We start from the raw sequence: 26,034 nt of genomic DNA, 5'->3' as shown, positions 1-26,034 counted from the left end.
CAACAGAGCGTACTGCTCTTTTCTAATCCTACTTGGAGATTCTTTAGATTGAACCTGAGCCTAGACAAAGCAAGTAGTCTATTATTGAGCTGCGATTATTCCTGAATACAGGATTTGGAATTCTTTGGATCTGACTTAGCTTTGGATCTGACTTAGCTTCCAAAATCAGTCAACAACAGCATGTTCAAGGTGTTAAGGAGGTAATGTTTTTTCTTTCATACTGTTCCTTTGTTCTCATATACCACGACTGGAAGGATTTTAACAGCTTCTGCTTCAAGTTCAGATTAAACAATGTTTAGATGTTCAAGTCCTAAAGCATGATTAATCTTAACTATGGTTTCTTCTTTAAAAAATGGTTTCATAAGCTAGAACAGGGGTCCTCAAACTAAGGCCCGGGGGCCGGATACGGCCCTCCAAGGTTATTTACCCGGCCCTCGCTCAGTCTGAAATGACTTGAAAACACACAACAACAACAATCCTATCTCATCAGCCAAAAGCAAGTCCACACTTCCCATTGAAATACTAATACGTTTATATTTGTTAAAATTGTTCTTTATTTTAATTATTGTATTGTTTAAAGTGTTTTTTGTACTACAAATAAGATTTATGCAGTGCGCATAGGAATTCATTCATGTTTTTTTCCAAATTATAATCCGGCCCTCCAACAGTTTGAGGGATTGTGACCTGGCCCTCTGTTTAAAAAGTTTGAAGACCCCTGAGCTAGAAGGTTCTGCCTAGACTTACATGGAAGTAAATACTTTCAAACCTGCCTTGAAGTCGTGTTGGGAAGGAAAGATATACGTAAGTGTAAGACTCACTGCAACTCAAGCATATGTTAATGATTGTCAAGTTTTTCTTTCTTTCTTCTTTATTTTCACCTGTGTGAAAGGACTGCTCTATTTCCCAACCCTGCAAGCCTGAATAGACATTTGAAGTATGTTCAACTTTTCCTTTCTCCAGGCAGGCTTTATGTTTTTTTCTCTCCTCCAAATTTGGGGTCAAGGACCAATAAGCAACATCCAAAATATCCTCCTATAATGTTAAGTCTCTTTTGCAAAGGAAATAACCCACTTAATTCAAATGTGTTCCTATGTGAGTCATAAGTCCCTGCAAAATCCTAACAAAAAAAAACAAACAACTCTTCCCCTTGGTGTCCACTCTGGCTTTGATATTCTTTCTGTTAACCAAAAGGAGCCACTTTCCAGAATCAAGATGAAGTACTGAGGATTATGCAGAAAAGTACTGGTTTCAGAAGACCTACAGAGCACCTTACAGGAAAGAAACCCTGTCAATCCACAAAGGAGATGGGTGTTGGTAGTAGGTGACTCCCTCCTGAAAGGAACAGAAGTGGTGATTTGCTAACCTGACAGGATGTCTTGAGAAGTATGCTGCCCCATTGGGGCAAAAATCCACCAACTCAGCGGCTGACAAGATTCATCAAGCCAACGGATCCTCCCCTTTTCATGCTGGTTCATGTAGAAACCAATGATATTGAAAGGCATAGCCTTCAAAAGATCAGAAAGAAGCTCTTGGAAGAAAGCTAAAAAAATATTAATGTAAAGGTAGTCTTTTACCAGCTGTTAGGATTTCTGGGAGTTGAAGGCCAAAACATCTGGGGACCCACAGGTTGAGAACCATCAGCTTACATGGAAGTTTAGAGGGCATGCTTATCTAGTTTACAGGTGACACCAAATTAGGAGGGATAGCTAATACTCCAGAGGACAGGATCAGAATTCAAAACAACCTTAACAGATTATGGTTGGGCCAAAAGTTATTTATTTATTTATTTATTTGCCGCATTTCTATGCCATCTTTCTCAGCTTGAAGGCAACTCAAGGTGGCTTACACTGGCATGATTCAATGCCACAGTGAACATAAACAAAATTTAAAACATTTAACACACTTATAAAAACCCTGTAAAAAGCATTAAAAGCATAAAACACCAGTAACTTCCTATTAGCTCCTTTTCCAAAGACATTGTCAAGCCGTTTCATTTCAACAAGGACAAATACTACACTGAGGAAGAAAAAATGAGATGCAAAAATACAGTATATGTGAAAAAGATCCTGGAGTCTTTGCGGACAAGTTGTATATGAGCAAATTATGTGATGCTGCATCTAAAAAAAATGGGGTTTTGGGCTGCATCAAAAAGAGTACAGTGTCTAGATCAAGGGACATCATGGTACCCCTCTACTCTGCTTTGGCAGGACCTTACCTGAAATACTGTTCTTTTCCTGCATTACAGGGGGTTGGACTAGATGGTCCATGCAGTCTCTTCCAACTCTATGATTGTATGATTCTACTGCTATATCCAGAACCTCTGAAGAATGTAAAAGCTTTAAGAAAAGTAATGTCTCCACCACCTCCAACTTCGTTACTTGGGTTTGGATGGGAATATTTTAATAAATCAAACACAGAAATAATCCTTAGAATGTGCTCTTTAACTACCACTATTCACTTTTCCACATAATCACCAGACAACAGGATACATTTCTGCCAACGATGAACAAGTTTTCTGAAGCCGTCACGGAAGAAGTCGACACTCTGTTTCCGCAACCAGCATCTCATAGTTCTCTCAATGTCTTCATCAGAAGCATAATGATGTCCCCGCAGATCTTCTTTCATTATTGGGAACAGATGGAAGTCAGATGGTGCTAAATCTGGACTGTATGGAGGATGCCGTACGGTGGTGAGATCCAGTCTCTGAAGTTCTGCTGTGGTGGAATGTGAAGTGTGTGGTCTGGCATTGTCATGCTGCAGGAAAACATTTCCTTTTGGACCCTTGTTAGATGTCATTTCAAAGTTTGCAGCATTGTGATGTAACACTCTGAATTTATTGTTGTTCCACGTTCAAGGAAATCAGCATGGATAACACCATCTGCATCCCAGAACACTGTTGCCATGATTTTTCCAGTTGAGGGCTGTGTCTTGAATTTCTTTTTCTGGGGCGAGTCTTTCTGATGATATTCCATAGACTGACGCTTCATCTACGGGTTGTAATGGTGCACCCACATTTCATCTTCTGTCACAATTGAATGGAGAAAGGTGTCACTTTCATTCTCGTAACGCGAGAGGAATTCCTAGCAAATTTCAAGTCTGTGCGTTTTCATTTCAGGTGTCAGCATCCTAGGTACCCATCGTGCACAGATCTTCTGATAGCCAAGCAAACCAATAATATGACCCACACGTTCTTGTGAAATGCCGATTATGCTTGAAATTTCTCTCTGAGTGATACGACGATCATCCTGAACCAACCTGTCAACCTTTTGCTTGTGAAACTCGGTGGTTGCTGTCACAGGATGTCCAACTCTTTGTTTGTCACACAAGTCAGATGTTCCCACCTCAGCATCTTTAAACTTACTCACCCAACAATGCACAGTACTCACATCAACACAATCACCATTAACAGCTTGCATTCTCTGATTAATCTCCTTTGGGATGACACCTTCTGCTGTCAAGAATTCAATGACAGAACGTTGCTTAAGTCGCATTGACCAACCATCTGCACAGGGTTCCATACTTCTCAGTTTAATAACACAACTGTTCAATGTTAAGGCTTCCCGCCAAAATGGAACTGTAGAGGAGAGTCTACTGAACAAGCCAGTACCTGCTGCATACCAGTACTGCCATCTTTGAGGAGTTGCGAAGGTGGAGGCATTACTTTTCATTCAATCCTTGTGATACTGGTAGATTGGAATGAAATTGAATGTATTTTTGCATCCCTATTCTCTTATTCATATAAATACTCAGTGTGTTACTGAATGGTAACTGTCAAAATGGTAGCTTTCATTTAACTGGACACCAGTGGCCTCCATAGTTGAAACATGAAAAGTTGCACACATTTTTAAAACGTGCACTGTAAAGTTTTAAATATTTACTGAAGCTTTTAAAACATATTTTAGATCAAAACTATCTCAAAATTATAAATGATGTACTCCTATAAATGTATATTCAGTAAATCAAACCCTGTCATTGTGTACAGCACCTGGTAATTGCCAACAGTAGTATGCATTCATTTGGCTAGTGTCTCATAAGCACAAGTAATACATAATAAATGATAATCTCATACAATGTCATACACTGTAATCTTCCTATTATTGTATAATTTGTGCATAATAGTTTGATAGTAAATATTACAACCGTTCTCAGTGATAAATCTAAATGTCATCCCTTTTCATTAGTTTTGGTCAAAACTCCATGTCTCCTTGCAAGCCAGAGGGCTTCTGAGATATTTCAATAATATCCAGGAAATCAATCTTACACGAAACTGAAGGAAAACATCTAATGTCATTGAACAATAAATATCAGTTCTGTCAGTAGCTTACCTTTGAGCTGAGGCCTTAGGATGTTTCTCTTCTAGTTTCCTCACCAGTGCCACTGTCAGCTGCCTATTGCCCCCCGAGGGACCTTCGGGCATTAAGTGGGCGTCCAAAGGTCCTGAAAGTTGCTTCTTATTGCAGTTCCCGACATTAATTTGTAGATCCTAGGAAATTAGCAACAAGCATGGGATTAATATAGTGTGATTATCAGAATAAGTATTTTAAATAAAACTGTTTCATGTGGTATTGAATTTTACAAGTTGCATTATTTCTTGGGGAAAAGGACTTTTAAAAGGGAAACTTGTGTTTTTGCTCTTTCCTATTTGTTCTGATCTTGTTTATTTAGTTATTAGTTAAGTTGATTTTTTTATTTAAGGAATTATATTCAAATTGTGCAAAGGAGCTGCATCTCTCTTGAAAATATTTTCCCCTTTCTAAAAAAATGATTCTGACCTGCCTCTGGCTTGATACCATGACCTCTTCTGCTGCGTTGCTATCTGTCTCCTGATGAACTGCAGACTCGGCCCCATGGTGTGTGCAGTATTCCGTCTGGGTCACCTCCTCTCTTACATTTAGCTCCTCTAGGTAGGTCAGGACAAACTCAGGGTAAGCCTGGAGGAAAGGACAAAGGCAGAGTAACATTACCAGAGTGTAATCAGTAGAAGTATGACCATCTACAGTTCAGGAATCATGGGAGAAAAGGCTGTTGATGTTGGGCAATGTCATAAAAAGTTAGATTACTTATACATGACTTTATAGTTCATAAACCTTTTTTCATTTAGACTAGTTTTAAAACTCTTCAGCTCACTATAATAAACATATATAGACCATAATAAGTAACAGGTGCATTAAAAATAAATGAAACACCAGTGTGAATTTCTTAAAGATAATGTGGCTTTATTCACTGTTATAAATGGGAACATCACATATAGGGCCTGTATCCATTATCCTCTGATTCCAAAGTGAGAGTTATGTGGGAAAGTCATAGATGGAGCCATGAACTGTGTTAACAGATGTCATGGGATACTCCAGAGTTTACCCCCAAATCCAGAGTAAACTGCTACTTCAGGCCAGTGTAAACAGTTGTGCAGCTTCCTATTCAGGAAGTGGCTGCAGCTGTTTACACCACCACCCCAATTTCTTCAGGATCAGGTAGCCTTGGACAGGAGACAGCATCTACCTTGCCATGTTTGCAGTGACCACCAGATATGAAAATGACCCTGGTCAGTGCCCAGTCCCCTTAATGACAATATCCACAGCAACAAGGTGATTGAAAGGGAGGGGGGAAAGTGAGAAGTGATTCCTCCTTTCTCACTTCCCTGCTCTAGCTATCATAATTACAGGTACCAAATGATGACCAGGTTCATTTCCATGCCGAGTGGGCACTGCAAATGCCAAAATGATAGGGCAAGGTTTTGGCTGCACCAAACCAATTATGATGCTGTCCAGATGTTGCTGAACAAGAGCTCTAGCAGACAAGAGTTCTTTGTCCCATCCTGGACATTCCACAGATATAAAAACCCATTTTCCTAGTTCCAACAGACCTCACTACCTCTGAGGATGCTTGCCATAGATGCAGGCGAAATGTCAGGAGAGAATGCCTCTAGAACATGGCCATATAGCCCAAAAAAACCTATAAGAACCCAGTTATTCTGGCCATGAAAGCCTTCGACAATACATTGAACAGCTCTCTTCATTCCTAATCATTGGTCATTTGCTGACAGCCAGTATGATACACATGATACTTGAGCTACATGAATCAACCTTACAAAAAAAGATCTGTGATCCAAGTTCAAAGCAAGAAATAAAGCAAACACAGGACAACCAACTCAGGGAAGTAATTTCAACCACAAACTATAAGCAAAACACAAAAGGATCTGACTTTTACAAAATATTCTAGAAAGAAGTTGTCCATCCAAGGCTGGGATTTGCCTCAGGGATAGTCAGGAAATGAATAACATACAGTAATTTAAAACAAAATGAAATCACTCTAGAGAATAAGCCATTTTATCCACATATTATAAATCAAGTTACATAATACACAGAGCCAAAATTTTGGGACTCTCCCCAATGATGTTCCTTGGTATCCCCATCTTTGCAAGTGTGAGGAAGCATTAAAAATGAGGTAGAGATTCTGGAGTACAACCACTGATCTCTGCGATATCATTTTCTGCTAGACTACTATGCACTGTCCAATTGAAGATATACATATACAAAGGATTCTGATGGGGAACTAATACATCGAAGTAGTGCTTAAAATACCTATGAATCACACATACCTTTGAATGAATTGAGCCATTATTTTGAAACTCCCAGTACTGATAGATATTGTTTTTGTTTCTGTAAGAGAAAAATTACTCAAGTGATAGTATTTTTAAACACACATATATTCTATTTATCACACAATTTACAGCACAATCATTTGCATGTTATATATTTTTCAAATGCTCATTTGCTCAGTTGAGCTTACTATCAGGCAACTCTAAGATTTGGTTCTCTTTGCATCAAAATGAAAACTGTTTGTATACGTACTTCAAAGCCTGACCTCTCACATCCATCTTAAAGTGAAACATATCAAAATTTTATATCATCAGACAAGCAAATATTTTTGGACACCGAAAACTTCAAACATCCTGTTCCTACCTCCAAAGAAGACGCAGGAATCTCTTACACCAATTTCACCCAAATTTTAGATAGTATTTGTTAGAGTAGTAGGAAAGTGCAGCCTCATGGACATCAACACCCCATTATTCTATGCTAAAGGTTTGAATATACAGTTAGGTTCAAACCATATACAATGGGCCCTCAATATCCTCTAGATACAAAAATATATGATGCTCAAGTCTCATTATATGCAATGGTGTTGATTCCATATATTCCTATATGAAGTGGCAAATCAAGGTTTGGGGGGGTTTTTGGAATATATATATATATTCACTTTGTTGCGAATGAATTTGTTTTTACATGGGGCTGTTTGGATGCCCCACTTGAAAATACGGGAGCTCTCACTTTTAAAGGGCCGTCTGGATGCGCCCTAAATCACAATTCAACATTGACTATCTCTCCTTCATAACTAGTTCACTGTAAGAAAACTGATAGTGTTTTCATTGGTAATTTTGTTTCAATTATTTCTAGCAGTCTTGATTTGAAAAACCTTCAGGTGAACATCTCATGCCTGTTCTCTATATACACACAGATTTGCTAAGCACATATTTACATAACTAAACACCAATTTGTACAATCAAGGTTCATATGAAAATAAATCTTCCAAATGGATTTTTATTAGTTTTGAAAAAGATATCTTGAACACATGGCAGTAGTATGTGAGGGATAGCCTTCTATAGAATGCCCTTCAAGAAGTGAGAGCATTTACACAAAATCATCTACTGGCAACTTGGGTTAGATCGCAATATTAGTGTATGTCATATGCTTCAGATGGATGACACAAGAAGACAGCTGAAAAAGTTAAGGTGAGTATCAATTTAATTGTGCAACCTCCAGGAAAATCTTAAATAACATATCCTAGTGATATTTCACCTCTGGCTAATCCTTTGATTAGTGTGTGGCAATCCAACTCACAGGCAGCACAGTCAGAAGACAACAGAGCATGGCTTCGATCCTAAGTAACCTGAGCAAAACAAAATTCATTCAATGAAGCATCTTTTCTATCACTTCCATTCTCCTCATCTTGTAATAGCCTCTTTGGAATATCAGGGAATTGTCCTGAAAAGACTAAAATGGTGCAAGGGAACTGGAGTGATCAAAGACGTCCTTTGCAATCAAACAGTGTGTAGACACAGTGGGTCTGCCCACTTAAGTGAATTTCTTATATCACCTAGATAGATGCTTCAGGGATTCAAGGAAATTGAGCATGTTGGAGAAAGTGATGGGAAGTTTCTCTATTAATCCCACATCATTATGTTTTCTTCCACATAAGTTTTCAGCTCATGCCTGTATGTTAGGTCATGGAATAAAGTCCAACTTTTTTCCTTCTCCTCTGATTCCCCATGGATATATTTGCAGAGGATATGTCCACAGAAGCACAGAAGCCAAGAGAAGTAGAATTCAACCTGTAGCCCACAGTGCTACAAGGGGGAAAATGGGATAATTTGTACATCATGTCCAAAGATATTAACCAAAACCTATTTCCTTGTGTTTATTGTCTAGATGCAATGAGATTTGCTGGAGCCAGAGAGTAGAATATTCTAAATCAAAAATCTGTCCATCTAGGCTTCCTGATTGCAGTTTTAATTGAAGAATTTTAAAAATGTGTTGGTTTTTGTGTAGTTTGTGCAGCTAGGATTTTGCGAGAGTGAACAATGAAGTTTTTTTTTTTTTGACATGGTCTATTATATTAAGAGGACCAGCATGATGTGATTTGAGTTTTGGACTTGGACTCTGGTAGACCAGCTCAGACATTTGGCAAGTCATAATTTCTCAGTCTTAGAGGAAGACAATGACCAATCTCTAAGGAATAAATCTTGCCAAGATGGCCTTTCAATGGGACTCCCATAAATTGGGAGTTGACTTGATGCCATATAACAACAGCAGTCATATCAAGAACCATAATATCTACAGTTCCTTGTTCATGGATAGGAACAAGAGTAGTCTAGTTGAAGGGCAAATCAAACCACTTATGCCATGGAGAAATGAAAAGTTCCTTCTTCTTTTATAGGATATAAATATTTTGAGTGTGTAATTCACTCATATTTATGGTTTTGGTGTAACTTTAGACAAAGGGTAACTTTATATCTTCATGGAGCTTCTGCACACTGCCAGTGACTGTAGAAGCAGAATTTTCCACAAGTTGTTACTCATCAAAAACAACTACTATTAAAAATTGGGCAAGGATAGGTATGCCTTAGCCAATCTATCTAAACAAATGTATTTCCATGGGTTAATCCATGATTTTGCAAAGAGAAACACTGGAAAAATAAAGCTTTTGAATTATTGGCCTAATATTTGCAGTCACAATGGTTTTGAAATGTTGACAGCTAAAACAAAAATGACCTAATGACCAAAATGTTTTGAAACAATTATTAAATACCCGAATATCCTTATTACATAAAATAGAAAAGACTTTTTCAGAAATGTAGAGCTTTGAATAGTGTTACAAGTATGAATTGTGTTACAAGTTTGGAATATCTCCCACTGCCAGGGATGTTTAGGCTTTAGCAATTTGCCTATAATCACTACAAACTTATCATCTGCCACATTCTTAGACACTGCATAATGCCCTATAGGTTATTTGCAATTTTATCTACATAGTCATTATTTAAAAATATCCCAGTCATCTATTAAATAACATGTTGTGCAATCATTCTTCTGATGGAATATTAAAGTATGATGGGGACAATAAGCCAGGACAATATCAATTTATAATCCTACTAAGAAGCATCTCGTATTAAACAGCTTAATACAAATAATGGCTTTCCACTGAAAATATCTTGGAAATCACCAATATTTTACAAGCTGGCAATATATCTTCAAAATTCTAGTTTATTTCTGTCCCAAAATTTAGTTCATAGCATTTTCATTTCATTTCAAATAAAAGACCAAATATTGATAGCATGTTAAATATTCTTACAAGTTAAATTTATGGAGATTTTCAAAGGATTGGGATATGCTTTTGATGTTACCATAAGCTTCAAATATATCAGGCAGGAGTTTCAGCTTTAGAGAGCTACAAGGTACCCTTAAAATATAAAGGTCAGGATCTTACATGAGGAACTATGTTTTAACAAATAGGTTTTGCACTACTAATTTTACTTTGTCCAGATTTGCGGAATAAGGTATCCAATACGTCTTTCTACAACTATAGCCCATCCTCCCCAATACCAGGACAGATTGCTAAGTTTAACAGAAATTCTCATCCAAATGCTGGGTTTGGTTGTGTCACGAACAAGATGTCCATTACTGCTGTCTCCCCTCTGGCAGCCCTCTGCCATAAATATAGCTCTTAATAGGATTGTAGATTGATTCTGGATTTTAATCCATTCAATCTTTAAGACAGAATTAACACAGGTGTTGCTTATATAAGTGCTGTGATTTTTGAAGTGATAAGTACCATACAGCATTTTGATTGCAAACAGTAAGGCTTACCTCTGAATATACATGCACAAAATTTCAGTAAAAGCTCACTCTTAAAAAGACTAGTGGGCACTTCATTTGTCTTCAGAGCCAGAGTTTATCATGTTTCACACGTGGTTGCACCCCTCTAGAGATCAAATCTGCAGTATGTCAGTGCTCTTAGATCCATCTGTTTCAGCAGAGGCCCAAGTAACATAAAACAGCTTTGACTAAGGCTGGTATGTGGGCTGTGACCTCTTTCAGACAAAGACAGCATGTTCTAAGACCGTCCAGTATCAAATTATAGAGAGAGCTACCATTAAATGTTGCTCAGAAATACTATGGGAAAGATTAATAAGGACCTACTTAGTCAATTTTTCAAGAGTACCCATGGTACCAATTATGGGTCTGTTCCCAAGCACCAAGCACACCTTTAAAATCTATCTAGGGTTGAAAGCCCAGTGATAAATCCCTGATACTGGATCTAGATAAAGGTAAAGGTAGTCCCCTGACATTAAGTCCAGTCATGTCTGACTCTGGGGTGTGGTGTTCATCTCCATTTCTAAGCCGAAGAGCCAGCGTTGTCCGTAGACACCTCCAAGGTCATGTGGCCAGCATGACTGCATGGAGCGCCGTTACCTTCCCGCCGGAGCAGTACCTATTGATCTATTCACATTTGCATGTTTTCAAACTGCTAGGTTGGCAGAAGCTAGGGCTGACAGCGGAAGCTCATGGCGCTCCCCGGAATCGAACCTGCGACCTTTCGATCAACAAGCTCAGCAGCTCAGTGCTTTAACCCACTGCGCCACCGAGGGCTCCTGATACTGGGTCTACATTGCCCTATATCCAAGGATCTGATCCCAGATTATCTGCTTTGAACTGGATTATATGAGTCTACACTGCCATAAACTGTTAATCTGGGATTAGATCCTGGGATATCGGGCAGCATAGATCCAGCCTGAGTTGTCACACTCCATTCCAGATCCATACATAACATAGCATAGATTATTTTCTTTTAAAGGGAAGAGACTGAAAATGTCACTATCCTAATGTATAGTAAACATAAATATCACCTTCCTCCTTCTCCTTTTTTTTCTACAGGCTGTTTCAGAAAGAATATTCACAGTACAATTAAAGTAAGTCAAGAAGGGAAAATCTGGGAGAAATTCATTATTCCAAAAGAAATGGCAGGATAAATGAGATATTATACATTCTTAAGCACTAAATTACACAATGCGTAAAGACACCTTTTGATAATACTTGAAGTAACTTTTATTTTAAAAAATCAATACCTTTTCTGTAGGTTTAATTTATAGCCTTCAAGAGGTATGCCATCCTGCGTCATAGCTCTGAATGGATGACCAACAGCCAGACAGCTTTGCACTATAGCTCGACTTAGAATCATTCCAGTCTTTCAATGAATGGGGAGAAAGGGTTTGAATAAGTTAAAAGAACCAGAAAATTCAACAATGTGTTACAAATAGAGAGGTCATTATGCCTGGATAACTCAGGATATTAACAGTTGGAGAAACTGAAACGCTATCCACAACTTAGCAGTCAATGAGCCCTGCTCAGAATCAGTGATCTTCTGTACAACAAGGGTGGCATTTTACAGTTCAGTGCAAAATAGAACAGACCCTTGATATCTTCATTTGTCCTTTTCCTCTGCATATTTCACAGTGCAACGATTTAGGGTCCATAACGTGTCACTTGCCATACTTATAACTACAGAGTTTACTTGAAATATGTATGCACAGGGAAAAAAGTTCAGTGAACTGCAAAGATTGCAACAAATCTATCGCCATTGAGTCAATTTAAAGTTTTACCTCAAGTCTGAAAAAATTGTGGTTAAAGATCTTTAAAGCCTTTTGTTTTAGAAACAGCAACTCCATAGCAAATCTATAGCTTTAAGAGGGTTGTTATAAGTGCAATCTTGCCATTGCCTCTTTTTTCTCTTTCAAATATTAAGGGTGAAATTCTAAACATTTTTACCAGACACCAAGGCTCTTTAGAAGCAATAGGGCTTACTTCCGAGTAGCAATGGCCTTGACTAGGTTTCAGTTCATATTGGCTATTAAAAACCAGACAGATAAATTAAATTATTTATACATATTAACCATGGTTCCTGCTCACAATTTATATCTGATCTCACCATTTCTAATAAACAAGCAGTTCAAATATCCCACCTTCTCCCATTTACAACCCAATGAACTGTATTTATATTAATTCGCCACCCTAGCAAGCACAACCATTAGTGTGGTTAATGGTGAAGCTATTGTTTAAAATGTTTTTAAATGTTCAAATGAATTTTATAATTCTATTTTAAAATGTTTATTTTAAATGTACATTGTTTTAAGGCATTGAATAGTTGCCTATTTGTACAGCTACCTTGAATCCCCTCTGGGGTTGAGAAAGGTGGGATAGAAATGTTGTAAATAACAATAATAATAAATAACATCAGGTTTAAGCGTTCTTCATTGGAAGTACACTACAATGAAGTAGCATGGCATTAGCATCTAATTTTAATTCTTGTTCGTTGCTTGCCTTCGAAACCACTATAGCAGTCTTTGCCCTTCTTTTGCAATACACATACTCAAAAACCAGGATTTATTCTACATCTGTGGACCATTCACGTTCAAATTATTTCTATGTGGTTAGCTGACAGGACACAACTCAAAAACAATGGCAACCATATTATTAAGGCAATGCCAACTTCATCCTCAAATAGAGCAGTGGACATGACTCAATAAAAAGATTACCGTATATTCCAGCATATAAGACAACTGGGCATATAAGATGACCCCCAACTTTTCCAGTTAAAATATAGAGTTAAGACAACTCCCATGCATAAGACTACACCCACGTACAAGACGACCCCTGACTTTTTAGAAGATTTTCTTGGGTTAAAAAGTAGTCTTATATGCCAGAATATACTGTAAATTGTCTTTGGCTTTGCCTATTTGTGTTCCATCAAACTCAGCAAGCATTTGCTTTCAAATGAACATACTGCTTTGCAATCAACTTTTATTAAGTTGTAACTAACTGTAGGAACATTATATTGAACATGTAAATTATTATTACAAAAAAACCCAACCAAACAAATTAACAACTAAAACAACTATAATATAAAATTACTGTAGCTGAAAATGAGATCTAGCATGGTGCAGTGGTTTGAGTTTTGGAATCTAGAGACCAGGGTTCAAATTCCTGCTAAGTCATGGAAACCCACTGAGTGACCTTGAGTCAGACACTCACTATCCCAGCATCAGAGGAAGACCATGACAAAATACTTTGTGAACAATTCTTGCCAAAAAAAATCCCAAGATAACGAGGGAATGCAGGACCACAGGAGGCTTATGGATCCAGGTGGCTCCTTGAGTTTTCTGTTGCCATGATTGGTGATGATGTCAAAGCTTTGGGTGACTTTTGCAGCAGAGAAATGACTAAGGCAGAAGATACCATTGTTCCTGAAGACCACAACTTTATAGCTCCCTGCTTGTTTTGAGATCCTCAAAGGAGGGCTTTTTCACAGTTCCATCACTCCTGCAGGTAAAGCTTATGGAAACAAGGGAGAAAGCCTTTGAAGTGCCCTGGGCTCTTGAATTTTTCCCATTGGACAATAGGTCTCTTTTCCATGTTCTCTTTCTGCCAGCAGGTAAAAATCTTTAAATTTACGCAGGCCATTGTCTGGTAACTGGCCATTGCAAAGTTCTTTTAATTGGAGTAGGTTATATGTTTCATCATTGTTACATTGTATCTGCCTTTTAACCATGTTATTACATTAATATTTTAATACCACTTTAAAAAAAACACATTTATATCATCCATTTTTGACACTTAACACTTTTGTATATGATCTTAACTTACCATGTGAGCTGCCTTGGGTTAAACTTTATAGGAAATTAAGGTATAAATGAAATAAACACAACAAAATAGAGGAATAAACTACTGCTTCATATCGCATACATGAGTTCATGAATACATTTTTCAAATTAATGCTGTTCCTTTTTGCAGTAGTACCTTTGTGATCACCCACATATTAGGAAGTGGGAAGCAAGCAGAGGCTGGTATCACATCTTGGTTTCTTTTGGAAATGCTCTTCTTCATATTTTCCATAGTTGCTGACACAAGAACCACCATTTGGGGATCAGTCTATATTCAATAACATAATAATATAATTTAACTGATACTCAGTATCACTAAAAATACATACAGGAAAATCATTTGTTGTTGCAGTGGAACATCATTTTACAGAAATCTAACCTGAGTATTGTGACCACAAGTGAATTGCATTTTGTTACATTGATTGTTTTTAGCTATCTTTCCCTGAACATTTTCTTCATTAGGAATATAAAATGCAAGCCAAATAACTCAAAGTACAATCCAATATCTGAATTGAGAACTAAGCTCCACTGAGTTGAGTGGGATTTATTCCCAGATAAATCCATCCAGGATTGTAACCTAAATAAGTACATGAAATTAAACCTTTAAGCCTGAATAGAAATGTACCCAGAAAGGGGAGTTACAATCCCCATAGACATTATTGGGGTGGGTGGGGGATGAGAAAGGTAATAGCACAGAAATTGTAATTCGAATAATCATAATAATGTACATGGATACTTAAACACTCTAAAGTCAATACAGTACAGTAAAGGCTAAATAATATTGCATTCCAAGAGAATTATAACCTTGAAATAGCACACTCAGAATGCTTTCACACACACATCACTGCCCAAAATGATCCTCAGTTTGATATTACCTGTTAGCCAGCTGCAGCAGTGCCAAGGAGGGAAGCCCCACTGCTTTTCTACAATGGGAATGAATGCTCTTGTAATCCCACACTAAAGGTTGAAGTATTTCAAGCAACACATGTACTTGCCCTCTCTATTCTAAGTTGCTATCCAAGACAACACAACTGTGTAGAAGATTGTTGTAGATGGAATTAGAGAGAGATATCATTATGATGTGCATAGCACCTGCTGTAAGTCCCCATGTCCTCTTAGCAATGCCACTGGCTTTAATCTTATCACATTTGATTTTGTGGTGCAGTGGGGAGGAAACATTTTCCTCTTGTTATTTATTTGAGGTTGGCATCTAACACTAATACCATGCTGTTCTTTATTATATCCTATAATGCAGGATATTACCTAAGAACACCAGATAAAGAAAGAGCACCACATCCCCCTAACCCAGCTTCACGTGATATTACAGTTTCCAAAGAGCATGGAGCAGCAGAGTCACAGATAGAAGGAATAATGGTATTAATGTTCTTTTCTTTCATACTTTTTTTATACTTGTAACTATATTTCTTTACATATACCCCACAATATAGGACTGTAAAGGCAAGGCTTAGGCCTATACCTAATAGATATACAGACAGTCCACAAAGTACAAACATTCAAATTATAAATGACTCATAGTTAAAACCGGGGGTGAGACAACAGGACGTGAGAGAAATCTACTCCTCGGAAGGGAAATTCATTCCTGGAAGAGTTATCATGGGGAAAATGTGTATCTGATGGAACTTTATCACCATTCCTTGTATCCACAATAATCACATTTTTCCAAAATCTAATTCTCACAGGGAAAGAAAGTGAGGCGAAATCTTCCTAACAGGGATACAGATGGCAAAACAAACAACTCAGGGATGTTAACCCTTCCCTATGCTATCTAAAGCATCCATACACACACACACACATATGGCTGGAGTTACACTTAAAAATGTGCCTGTTCCGACTTACATACAAATCCAACTTAAGAACAAACCTACAGAATCAATAATAATAATAAGTCTAATAATAAGTCTAATAATAATAATAATAAGTCAACAACAGATCCCAAATGTAGACTCTGCAAGGAAGCAGATGAAACAATAGATCACATCCTCAGCTGCTGCAAGAAGATCGCGCAGACAGACTACAAGCAGAGGTATAAAACTGTTGCTCAGATGATTCATTGGAACTTGTGCCACAAATACCATCTGCCTGCAACAAAGAACTGGTGGGATCACAAGCCAGAAAAAGTTACAGAGAATGAACACGTCAAACTCCTCTGGGACTTCCGGATTCAGACAGACAAGAGTTTTGGAGCTTAATACTCCTGACCTCAAAATCGTGTTAAAAAGCAAAGTATGGATTGTCGATGTCGCAATCCCAGGTGACAGTAGGATTGCAGAGATACAACTGGAAAAGCTGACACACTATGAGGATTTAAAAATCAAACTGCAAAGACTCTGTCACAAACCAGTAAAGGTGGACCCAGTGGTGATCGGCACACTGGGTGCAGTGCCTAAAGACCTTGGCCTGCACTTAAACACAATTGGCGCTGACAAAATTACCATCTGTCAGCTGCAGAAGGCCACCTTACTGGGATCTGCACACATTATTCGCCGATACATCACACAGTCCTAGTGTCCGATGTGTGATCCAGTTCAACAGCCAGCAGAGTGTCTGCTGTGGACTCATCTTTTTGAGTTTCAAATACTACTACTACTACTACTAATAATAATAATAATAATAATAATAATAATAATAATGGTGGTGGTGGTCCCAGTGGTAATTGGCACACTGGGTGCCATGCCGAAATACGGGTATTTTTTTAAGTAAGGTCTGTTTGAACATAAGTACACAACGAAAGTTTATTTCAAAAAAGTAAATTTATTTTCAGAAAGTACATACTTCACTCTATTTTTCGACATAGTTGCCAAGTTTGTTCAAACACTTAACATACCTCTGTACCAATTTTAGAATACCCTCTTCATGAATCCTCGCTTCAACTGAAGCCACCAAATCGTCTGTAATCAAAGAAGGGTGACCGGAGCGGTCCTCATCATGGACATTGTCACGGCCATTTTTTTTAAAATAAATTTTTATTTGCAAAATTTTCCATATAAACAATGTTGATAAAACCAGGGAAAAGGGGGAAGGTATGATTGTAGGGGAACTGGGGGGGAGGGGGGGTTGGGGTTGGTGGGGGGAAGGGGTAGAGGGGTATAGGTGAGGGGTAGGAGGGGGGAAGGGGAAGCTTTTTCCGTGTGGGGTTTTCTGTACTCTTATTTTTCTTCCTTCAAATTCCGTGTTGTCTCTTTGAGGTTTCTTCGAGGGATATGTTTTTGAGTCTTTTGCTGTTGTTCTGCTTTTGTTTCTTTTAAATTAGTACCTTTACTTTGTTTTCTTTCATCCATGTCTTTACTGCTGACCAGTCCGTCATCTTTCTTTGTTTGTTCTGTTCTTTGGCTAGTAGGAATGTTAATTTGTCCATGTTCATTGTGTCAAATAGTTTCTTTGTCCAGTCGCCTTTGGAGGGTCTTGTTTTCTGTTTCCATACTCTTGCATAGCTCAATCGAGCTGCCGTAGTAATGTACACAAAGATTTTTTCCTCATTCACACTCCACTGATCTCCTGTGAAGCTCAGCAGATAATTTTCTGGTTTTAAGGGGGGCTTTTTTGTCAGTACTTTCTGGCACATGGTGTGGATTTCCTTCCAGAAAGCCTTTGCTGTCTTACAGTGCCACCATGTGTGTATGAAGGTTCCCTTGTGCTTCCCGCATTTCCAGCATCTGTCACTACTATTTCTGCTAAACTTTGCGATTTTGTCCGGAGTCATATGCCACTAGTGGAACATCTTCATTATGTTTTCCTTGAAATTGTATGCATACATAAAGTTTAATTTTTTGGTCCATAATGCTTCCCACTCTTCTATGTGGACAGATCTTTTTAGGTCTCTGGCCCATCTTATGCAGTTTTTTATCTGCTCTCTCTCTGTGTTCCATATCAATAACTGTTTGTATATTGTTGTTATTACTTTCTTTTTACCTTCGTAAAAAATTTTTTTTTACGAAGGTAAAAATTTTTTGCCATGGGGATGCATTTTCTTCAAAACCTAGATTTGAATCTTTTTTGAAATGTTCTTTTATTTGAAGATAGTGTAGCCATGATATGTTCGGGAAGTTTGATCTTAGTTCTTCATGTGGTTTTAGTTTCGCTACTCCTTGCTCTCTCTTCAGGAGGTCCCTATAGGTTGGCCATTCCCTCCAGCCTAACTCGCGTCTGTGGCAGGCCTCCATGGCGGATACCCATTGAGGGGTTTTGCTGTGGATCCTCTGTTTGTATTTGTTCCAGAGTCTCAGCAGGGCTGAGCGGACTATGTGATTTCTGAAGTTCTTTTCTACAGCTTTCTTCCCATACCACAGGTATCCATGCCAACCTGTTCTCAGTTCATGTCCCTCTAATGTTAGTAGTCTTTTGTTGTTCAGTGTTATCCATTCCCTCAGCCATTCTAGGCCACTGGCCTCCATGTATAGACCCAGATCGGGCAGTCCCAGGCCTCCTCTTTTTCTTTCGTCTATCAAGTTAGTATGATTGATCCTTGGTTTTCTGTCGTTCCAGATGAATTTGGCTAGGTCTCTGTTCCAATCTTTATATATTTGGCCCTTCCTGATTATTGGGATGTTCTGGAAGAGGTACATCATCCTTGGGAGTATATTGGTTTTTATAACTGATATCCTGCCTAGTAACGATAGACTTAAGGCTTTCCAGTTTTTCAGATCTCTTTTGATCTCCTGTCACGGCCATTTTTGAATTGGCACACCCACTTACGCACTTTGCTTTCACTCTGCAGTATCACCGTACACTTCACAAATCTATCGATGAATTTCTGCAGCAGGCAGGTTCCTTGCTGACAAAAACCGTATCACTGAGCGAACCTCACATGCGATGGGTGAGTTGATAGTCTTAAACATTTTTAAAGCACAGAACAGAAATGTACAGGTTAGCTACAGAGCGGAAACTGAGCACAGTTGTTCCTGAGGCATGCCAGTACACGACGCACGCGCTCGTTGCGGTATGCGCGCGAACTACTAGTGTCTACAACAAAACGGACCTTACTTTAAAAATATCCCTCGTATCTCAGCGGGCATTTGAAAACAATAAACATCGACAAAATCATGATCTGTCAACTGCAAAAGGCCACCATGGATCTGTGTGCATCAATAAAAAAATATATCACACAGTCCTAAATGCTTGGGAAGTGTTCAACTTGTGATTTTGTGATACAAAATCCAGGATATATATCTCGTTTGCTGTATCATACTGTGTTTTTGTGTCAGTATAATACTTTATTTATATTTCGCCCTATCTCCCTTGGGGGATTCTAACTTGGAGACTGCCAGCATATAAATATTTTTATTAATACATCAAAAAATTCTAATTATACAATATATGTCAATATCTATATATTTTCAAAACCCTGATCACCAGGTTCAGTGATCAATATCTACAAAGCATGTAGTGATCTTGCATTTCCTCAAATCAAGAGGTACCTAATAATTTTAGGTTAGTTGCAAGTTCCTCAGTTTGGGGCAAGTTGATCATGTGGGTGATTGCTGCCAATTTTAGGCACTTTTGGCTAATACTAATACTATCTGGATGCTTTTCAGTTGGGTCCTGGGCTGGTCTGTGGAGCAAATTGCTATGGTAGCTCTGTGCGATGCCATTTGCCAGGAGAAAGGAATAGTGTATCCCCTTTAGTTCTCTCAATTGCTTTTGATACAAACAACAATTATATCGTTTTGGGAAGTTCTCTATTATATATAAACCCATGATTCTAGATATGTTACCTAACTACATAATTATCTTTGTTATATAGCTGAGTGATGTCCTCCAACCCAATTCCCCAATTCTGACTCACCAGTCAGGTTTGTTATCATGTCAATTGGGACATAGATTACACTTCCACCTCTTACTGCACGCAATCTCTAGTGTGACAATCAGAAGCATGATCCCTGTCATAATTTCCCCCTTGCACCAAAAACGGCTCAGCCAGAACTCCTCCCGCCGTTTTAAAAGCGCCAATGTGGTAGACAAATGGCAGAAGCTGATGGTGGGAAACTACTATTCTGCAAACTGGAACCATTAGTTTCATGTTTCTCGGGGTTCTATTCTGTCCCTCTTGCTTTTTATTCTATTTGTATAATTTTATTTACATTTCACCTTTCTTATGGTATTAAGACCCAAGTCAAGTTTGAAATTTAGAAGCAGGTTTAGAAGCCGATTTCATCCTCTGCTTCATATAGATACATGAAGAAACTGAGGAGATAATGCAGGGCTTGCAGAACCCTAAAGGCTAACAGTAAAGAGATTGAACAACAGTTCTGCAGCAGCACCTCTGGGTAAGTTGTGCCAAAAAGATGGAGATTTACTGCAATACAGTTCTCTTGTGACCCTAATCAGCCAAACTGCCCAGGAGCATATCATGATCAATGATATAAAATACTGCTCTGGGGCCTATTGGATCCAACTGGTATGTGCTCCTGTTGTCTAGTTCCTGAGATAGATGATCCACAAGGCAGTTTATGTTCCATTGTCAGAATCCAGGCAATCAGACACATCAATGAAAGCATGGATTTATGCTACTAGACTCACTCTTATTTTGAAAAGAAAGGTTAGAAACTAACAGTTATCTAGGATGGTGAGATTCAGGGAAGATCCTGCAACCACTTATTTTAGAGAAGTTGAACCTCAAACCTCCTTCAAATAAACCTGTACAATCTCCACCCTGTGAGTGGCAAGTGTTGCTCTAGCAGCTTTTAGCTGCCAGAATGGACATAGATCCAATGAGCAAGGGTTATTTATTTATTTATTTATTTGTAACTTTTATATCCTGTTCTTCTCTACCTCCGTAGAGGGACTCAGAACGGCTAACAGCAAAATTCAAAGCTATACAATTAATAATATCATAAAACAACATAGAATAAATAAGTTCTAAAATACATATAAAAACAATTCATCACATTAAAACAACATCCCACTCAGTCCAAAACGTCGTGGCCAAATAGCTCTTAGTCTATATCGAATCATCCGTCAATCTACAAATGCCTGATTCCAGGATTTTAGCTGCTTTCTGAATGATGGGAGAGAGGGAGCAGACCTAATCTCACCAGGGAGAGAGTTTCATAGCCGGGGGGCCACCACAGAGAAGGCCCTGTCTCTCATACCCACCAAACGCACCTGCGAAGGTGGTGGGACCCAGAGCAGGGCCTCTCCGGAAGATCTTAAAGTCCTCGATGGTTTATAGGGGAAGATGTGTTCGGACAGGTAAACCGGGCCCGAGCTGTATAAGGTTTTGTAGGTTAAAACCAGCACGTTAAATTGTGCTCGGAAGCTAACTGGCAACCAGTGGAGCTGGTGCAACAGGGGTGGGGGGTTGTCATCTCTCTTCAAGCAACTTGTTCACACTCTCAAACTGAATAAACTGAAACTCATTAACACGATGAAGGGGGTATTTCCAACAAGGCTCCATCCTGGCTCCGTCCTGGAGGCATCCTAAGATGGAGCCCTGAGAACACTGGTGGCTGTCTACCCATGTTCTCATAGCCAGCGTGAGGGGAGGCTGAGCAGCAACACTTTCCCCCATGTAATGAGGAAGATGGCAATATGGGACATGGGATGACAGTTTCCTCTACTGCCCCACAGATTCGCCACGCTGCCCGGCAAATTCCCCCACTGTCGCCCGTGTTAGGGACTGCAAAGTCAGAACACATTTGAGCAATTCTCTCCAGAAAATGCTTTCCAAATTGATCACAGCAAAGTTTCTGAGGACTTCTGAATACCTTGAATTCAAGAATATAAACAAACACCCTAGACTATGCAAAACATATTGGACTGAATGTGATGGTAAACATTCAAAACAGGGGCAGCTGTGAATGGCATCTTTGTAATAGGTTCTCAAATTGGGCTTTGCCTGGGTTGAGCTACATTTGTCTTTCTTCGTTGTTGATTTAATCAGCTTCCCAAGCACTTTTTACAGTTAAACAGGCAGACTGTTCAATGACATGAATGTATGCTTGTCTTTTCTGATTTTATTTACTTTATTTTGATGACTGTATACTATATACCACAGTTTGCATATAGTAGATAAATCAACTGTGTTTCAATGCCCACCACATAAGTTTAACTCATTTGGGTTAATTATTTAGTATTGTGAATTATTGCATATATTATCAGACTATTCTCCATTTCTGCAACAGATAGAGGACACGTTATTTCTTGTAATGCCACAGGTAAAGATGATCCAGACATTCAAATGAGGAATCTCATTTAATAAATATGATTTTATCTGGTTCCTGTAAATGTGTACTTCATATTTAAATTCCAGTGCTTTTATTATGAAATCCATTGCAAATAAATAAAGCTTATTATTAAAGCTTATTAAAGAAAAATATCCAACATTCACAAAGATATTGCTTGTCCAAACAGACAGCATTCACTGACACTTGACCTAGCTTCCTCAACATTGATTAAAGAGCAACAAGCCATTAACTGGTTTATCTCTATCCCCCAAGATTTATGAATGTGGATTATATGTCACAAATTTTCCTCTGTTGGAAGGGTTTTGCCTGTCTATAAAAGATTAAAAACAACAGTCAGGGGTTGAGCATTATCTTTACCCAACCACAGTCTTACTGTGTAGATATCCAGAACATAACACTTTTGCCTTTTTAGTGTATAATCCTCTTAGTGTTATATACATTTTAGCAAGCTTTAACATTTTGTTTTTAATTTAGCTATGAACAATTGTTATTCAAGATATATAATTACTATTCTCAGGAAAGTGTCAACACTTGCTTCATCCTCTCTAAGCACATTTTTAGATTTTAAAAGTCTAGCTGCCCACACTGGAATCACAACTCTGTTGTATGAAATATTTGGTCCCCTGGTTTTAATTCTCAAATGTAATTTTTCATTACCAACTAGAATTCACAGTAATACTCTTCCCTTGCCATGATCAAAACAGAGTTCTATATTCAATTTTGCTGTATTTAAAGTGTAACCACATTACACACCAATCAAACTCAATTCACAATAAAGATAAGTAGTTAGTTATGTTTAAATACATGCATTGCATAAACCTCCACTAGTTGCAAAGTCACTAAACCATTGGTGCTGTTGTTGTATGTTCTCAAATAATTTCTGACCTATTGCAACCCAAAGGCAAACCTTGCATGGGAATTTCTCAATAAGATTCATTCAGAGGTGGTTGGTCTTTGCTTTTCTCTGAGGCTGAAAGTGTATGCCTCTTACTACACTTGGGGCTTTTGGCTCCTTTCTCCTCTTCTGGGATGGAACCTGCCGAGCGCCATCAGATGACGCTGGCTTGCCACCTCCCCCTGGCTTTGGAATACCCTCCCAAGGGAAATCAGGCTAGCCCCCACCCTCCAAACCTTCTGCACACAATTAAAGACCAGGCTTTTCCGACTAGCCTTCAGCCATGTGTAGACCCTCGACTAATATATATGAGGACTTTTAGATTCTCTATTAGCACTTTATACTTCTAAGATCAAATACTGTTTCATCTACATCAATTGCTGTATTTTATTGTTTTTACCAGGGGGTATTGTGAATTTATGGTGTTGTGTTGGTTATTTATTGTCTACTCATACGTTTTGTGTTGCACTTGTTGTATTTTGCATATCACATCTTGAATGTTTTGTGAGCAATCCCAAGTGAGAAGGTGGCAGGATATAAATAAAATATGATGAGGAGGAGGAGCGGCTTAGGGAACTGGGCATGTTTAGCCTGAAGAAGAGAAGGCTGAGAGGAGATATGATAGCCATGTATAAATATGTGAGAGGAAGCCACAGGGAGGAGGGAGCAAGCTTGTTTTCTGCTTCCTTGGAGACTAGGACGCGGAACAATGGCGTCAAACTACAAGAGAGGAGATTCCATCTGAACATTAGGAAGAACTTCCTGACTGTGAGAGCCGTTCAGCAGTGGAACTCTCTGCCCCGGAGTGTGGTGGAGGCTCCTTCTTTGGAAGCTTTTAAGCAGAGGCTGGATGGCCATCTGTCAGGGGTGATTTGAATGCAATATTCCTGCTTCTTGGCAGGGGGTTGGACTGGATGGCCCATGAGGTCTCTTCCAACTCTTTGATTCTATGATTCTATGATTATTATTATTATTATTATTATTATTATTATTATTATTATTGGCCAAGACACTTCCTTGCAAGATGCTTCCTCGCCACCCATGTAAGATAAGTTGTGTTTTGGGTAGCTTTGATGGAGCTACCTGCATTTTTCTGCCCTTTTACCCATCTGATGGAGGCAAGGGACAGGATGTCAACGTGCCTTGTCTTATTCCCTCCTTTTGATGGGAGGAAGGAGGGAGGGCATGCAGGGCCCTTTTTTTTGCAATTGCTTTTGCAATTTATTTATTTATTTTGCAATTTTTGCAATTGCTGGCAAAAATGGAGCAACAGTGAGGTAAGTGTGAAGAGGTCCTATGACTTGGCAAAGGTCACTAGTGGGTTACCATGACCAAATGGAGAATTAAACCCTGTTCTGCAAAATAAAAGGGTTTTCAACATAGCTCACAACAACATAAAACAGTTTGAAATTCATAAAAGTATAAATATGCAACAGAAACAGAATGTTTACTCCAATGTAATTCAGTATAAATGATGCTGCAAGTCATTTCTGAGAGTTACTCTGGATTGTGCTCTGACTTACAAGCACTGCTTGAACGTCAAGCAAAAAGTGGGTGCTAGAAGGAACATTGTATAAAAGCTGACTGGCACAACATGGGGATCACAACCAGACACAGTGAAGAATTCTGATCTTGCACTTTGCTACTCTGCTGCTACTCTGCTGCTGAGTTGAAAACTTTTTTTGTTTTGCAGAACATCTCACCATGTTAAAATAGTGGATGTGGCTCTTAATGAGACACGCTGCATTATCACAGAATGTCTACACCCAACACCACTGTTTAGCCGGTATTGCACCTGATATTCACCAGGAAGTAGCAACCAGTGAAGAAACTACTAAGGCATTGATATCTCCTGCCCACCCTCTGTTCAGATATCAGCCTGCAAGCCAATGCCTTAAATCAAGAAATAGCTTCCTAAGATCTACAGAGATTTATTTATTTCATTTAGGAGATTTCTATGCAGGCAGAATCGAGGCAACTCACATCATCTTAAAATATACATTGTAACATAAAACCAAAGCCAAAAACAAATGATAAAAGTTCAAAGAACGCTCATTCATGTTGTAAACAATAAAATTAAATTCAGTTTCAAATTCCCAGCACAACCATAACGTGCTTAGTTAAAGGTTACTTCAATGGGCTAGTTGTAGTTGGGCTAGCTGCGGATTTGTGTTTTTTTCCTTGCTAGAATCAGGGGTGGTGATTTCTATTCAAGAATTGCACTACTGCTTCTGAAACAGTCAATGTTATAGTTCTGCAACATGATGCTCTTTTTAAAAAAGCTCCCAGGGTGTTCCTGTAATAGTTGAAGAAACACTTTATTTTATAGGAAAACAGATCCTAATTAAAATCATGCATGCCTAACAGCAGCTAGTGAATTGGTTTGCTAGCTGACACAAATAAACAGAAACTGCTAATATTAGTAGGGGCAATATTTTCTGCCTGCATTGGATTGTTTCCCATTGGAAACACATTCCAACCTCTTATGACCCAGTAATTTTATCCATATTCAGAGAAAAACTGCTCAATTTACTTTTACATTTTATGAAAGTCAGAAATATTTGCTTTCATAGATGTCATTATTGCTCACCTTAGATCGCATAAAATAGCTGTTGGGATCCACAGTTGCCAAGGTCTGATGTTCCTGAGGACTGGTTAATGTG

The 26,034-nt window shown here is 38.5% G+C and overlaps 1 protein-coding gene across 1 annotated transcript in view; it reads right to left on the bottom strand.

The window, feature by feature from the left end:
• Positions 1-26,034, bottom strand: part of LOC132769350 (doublecortin domain-containing protein 1-like) — a 165,959-nt gene extending 139,925 nt beyond the window's left edge. Inside the window, exons 1-6 of the mRNA XM_060766246.2 lie at positions 25,962-26,034; positions 14,409-14,540; positions 11,681-11,799; positions 6,599-6,659; positions 4,773-4,931; positions 4,326-4,483 (exon numbers count right to left, since the gene is read on the bottom strand). Of these exons, the coding sequence (XP_060622229.2) occupies positions 4,326-4,483; positions 4,773-4,931; positions 6,599-6,659; positions 11,681-11,799; positions 14,409-14,540; positions 25,962-25,973 (641 nt within the window). The 5' untranslated portion in view covers positions 25,974-26,034. The remainder of the gene's footprint in view (positions 1-4,325; positions 4,484-4,772; positions 4,932-6,598; positions 6,660-11,680; positions 11,800-14,408; positions 14,541-25,961) is intronic.

The sequence above is a fragment of the Anolis sagrei genome, chromosome 1, assembly GCF_037176765.1.
Source record: "Anolis sagrei isolate rAnoSag1 chromosome 1, rAnoSag1.mat, whole genome shotgun sequence".
In the NCBI taxonomy this organism is placed as follows: Eukaryota; Metazoa; Chordata; class Lepidosauria; order Squamata; family Dactyloidae; genus Anolis; species Anolis sagrei.
The sequence above is the reverse complement of the archived record's forward strand: the minus strand, read 5'-3'. Positions and strand labels throughout refer to the sequence as shown.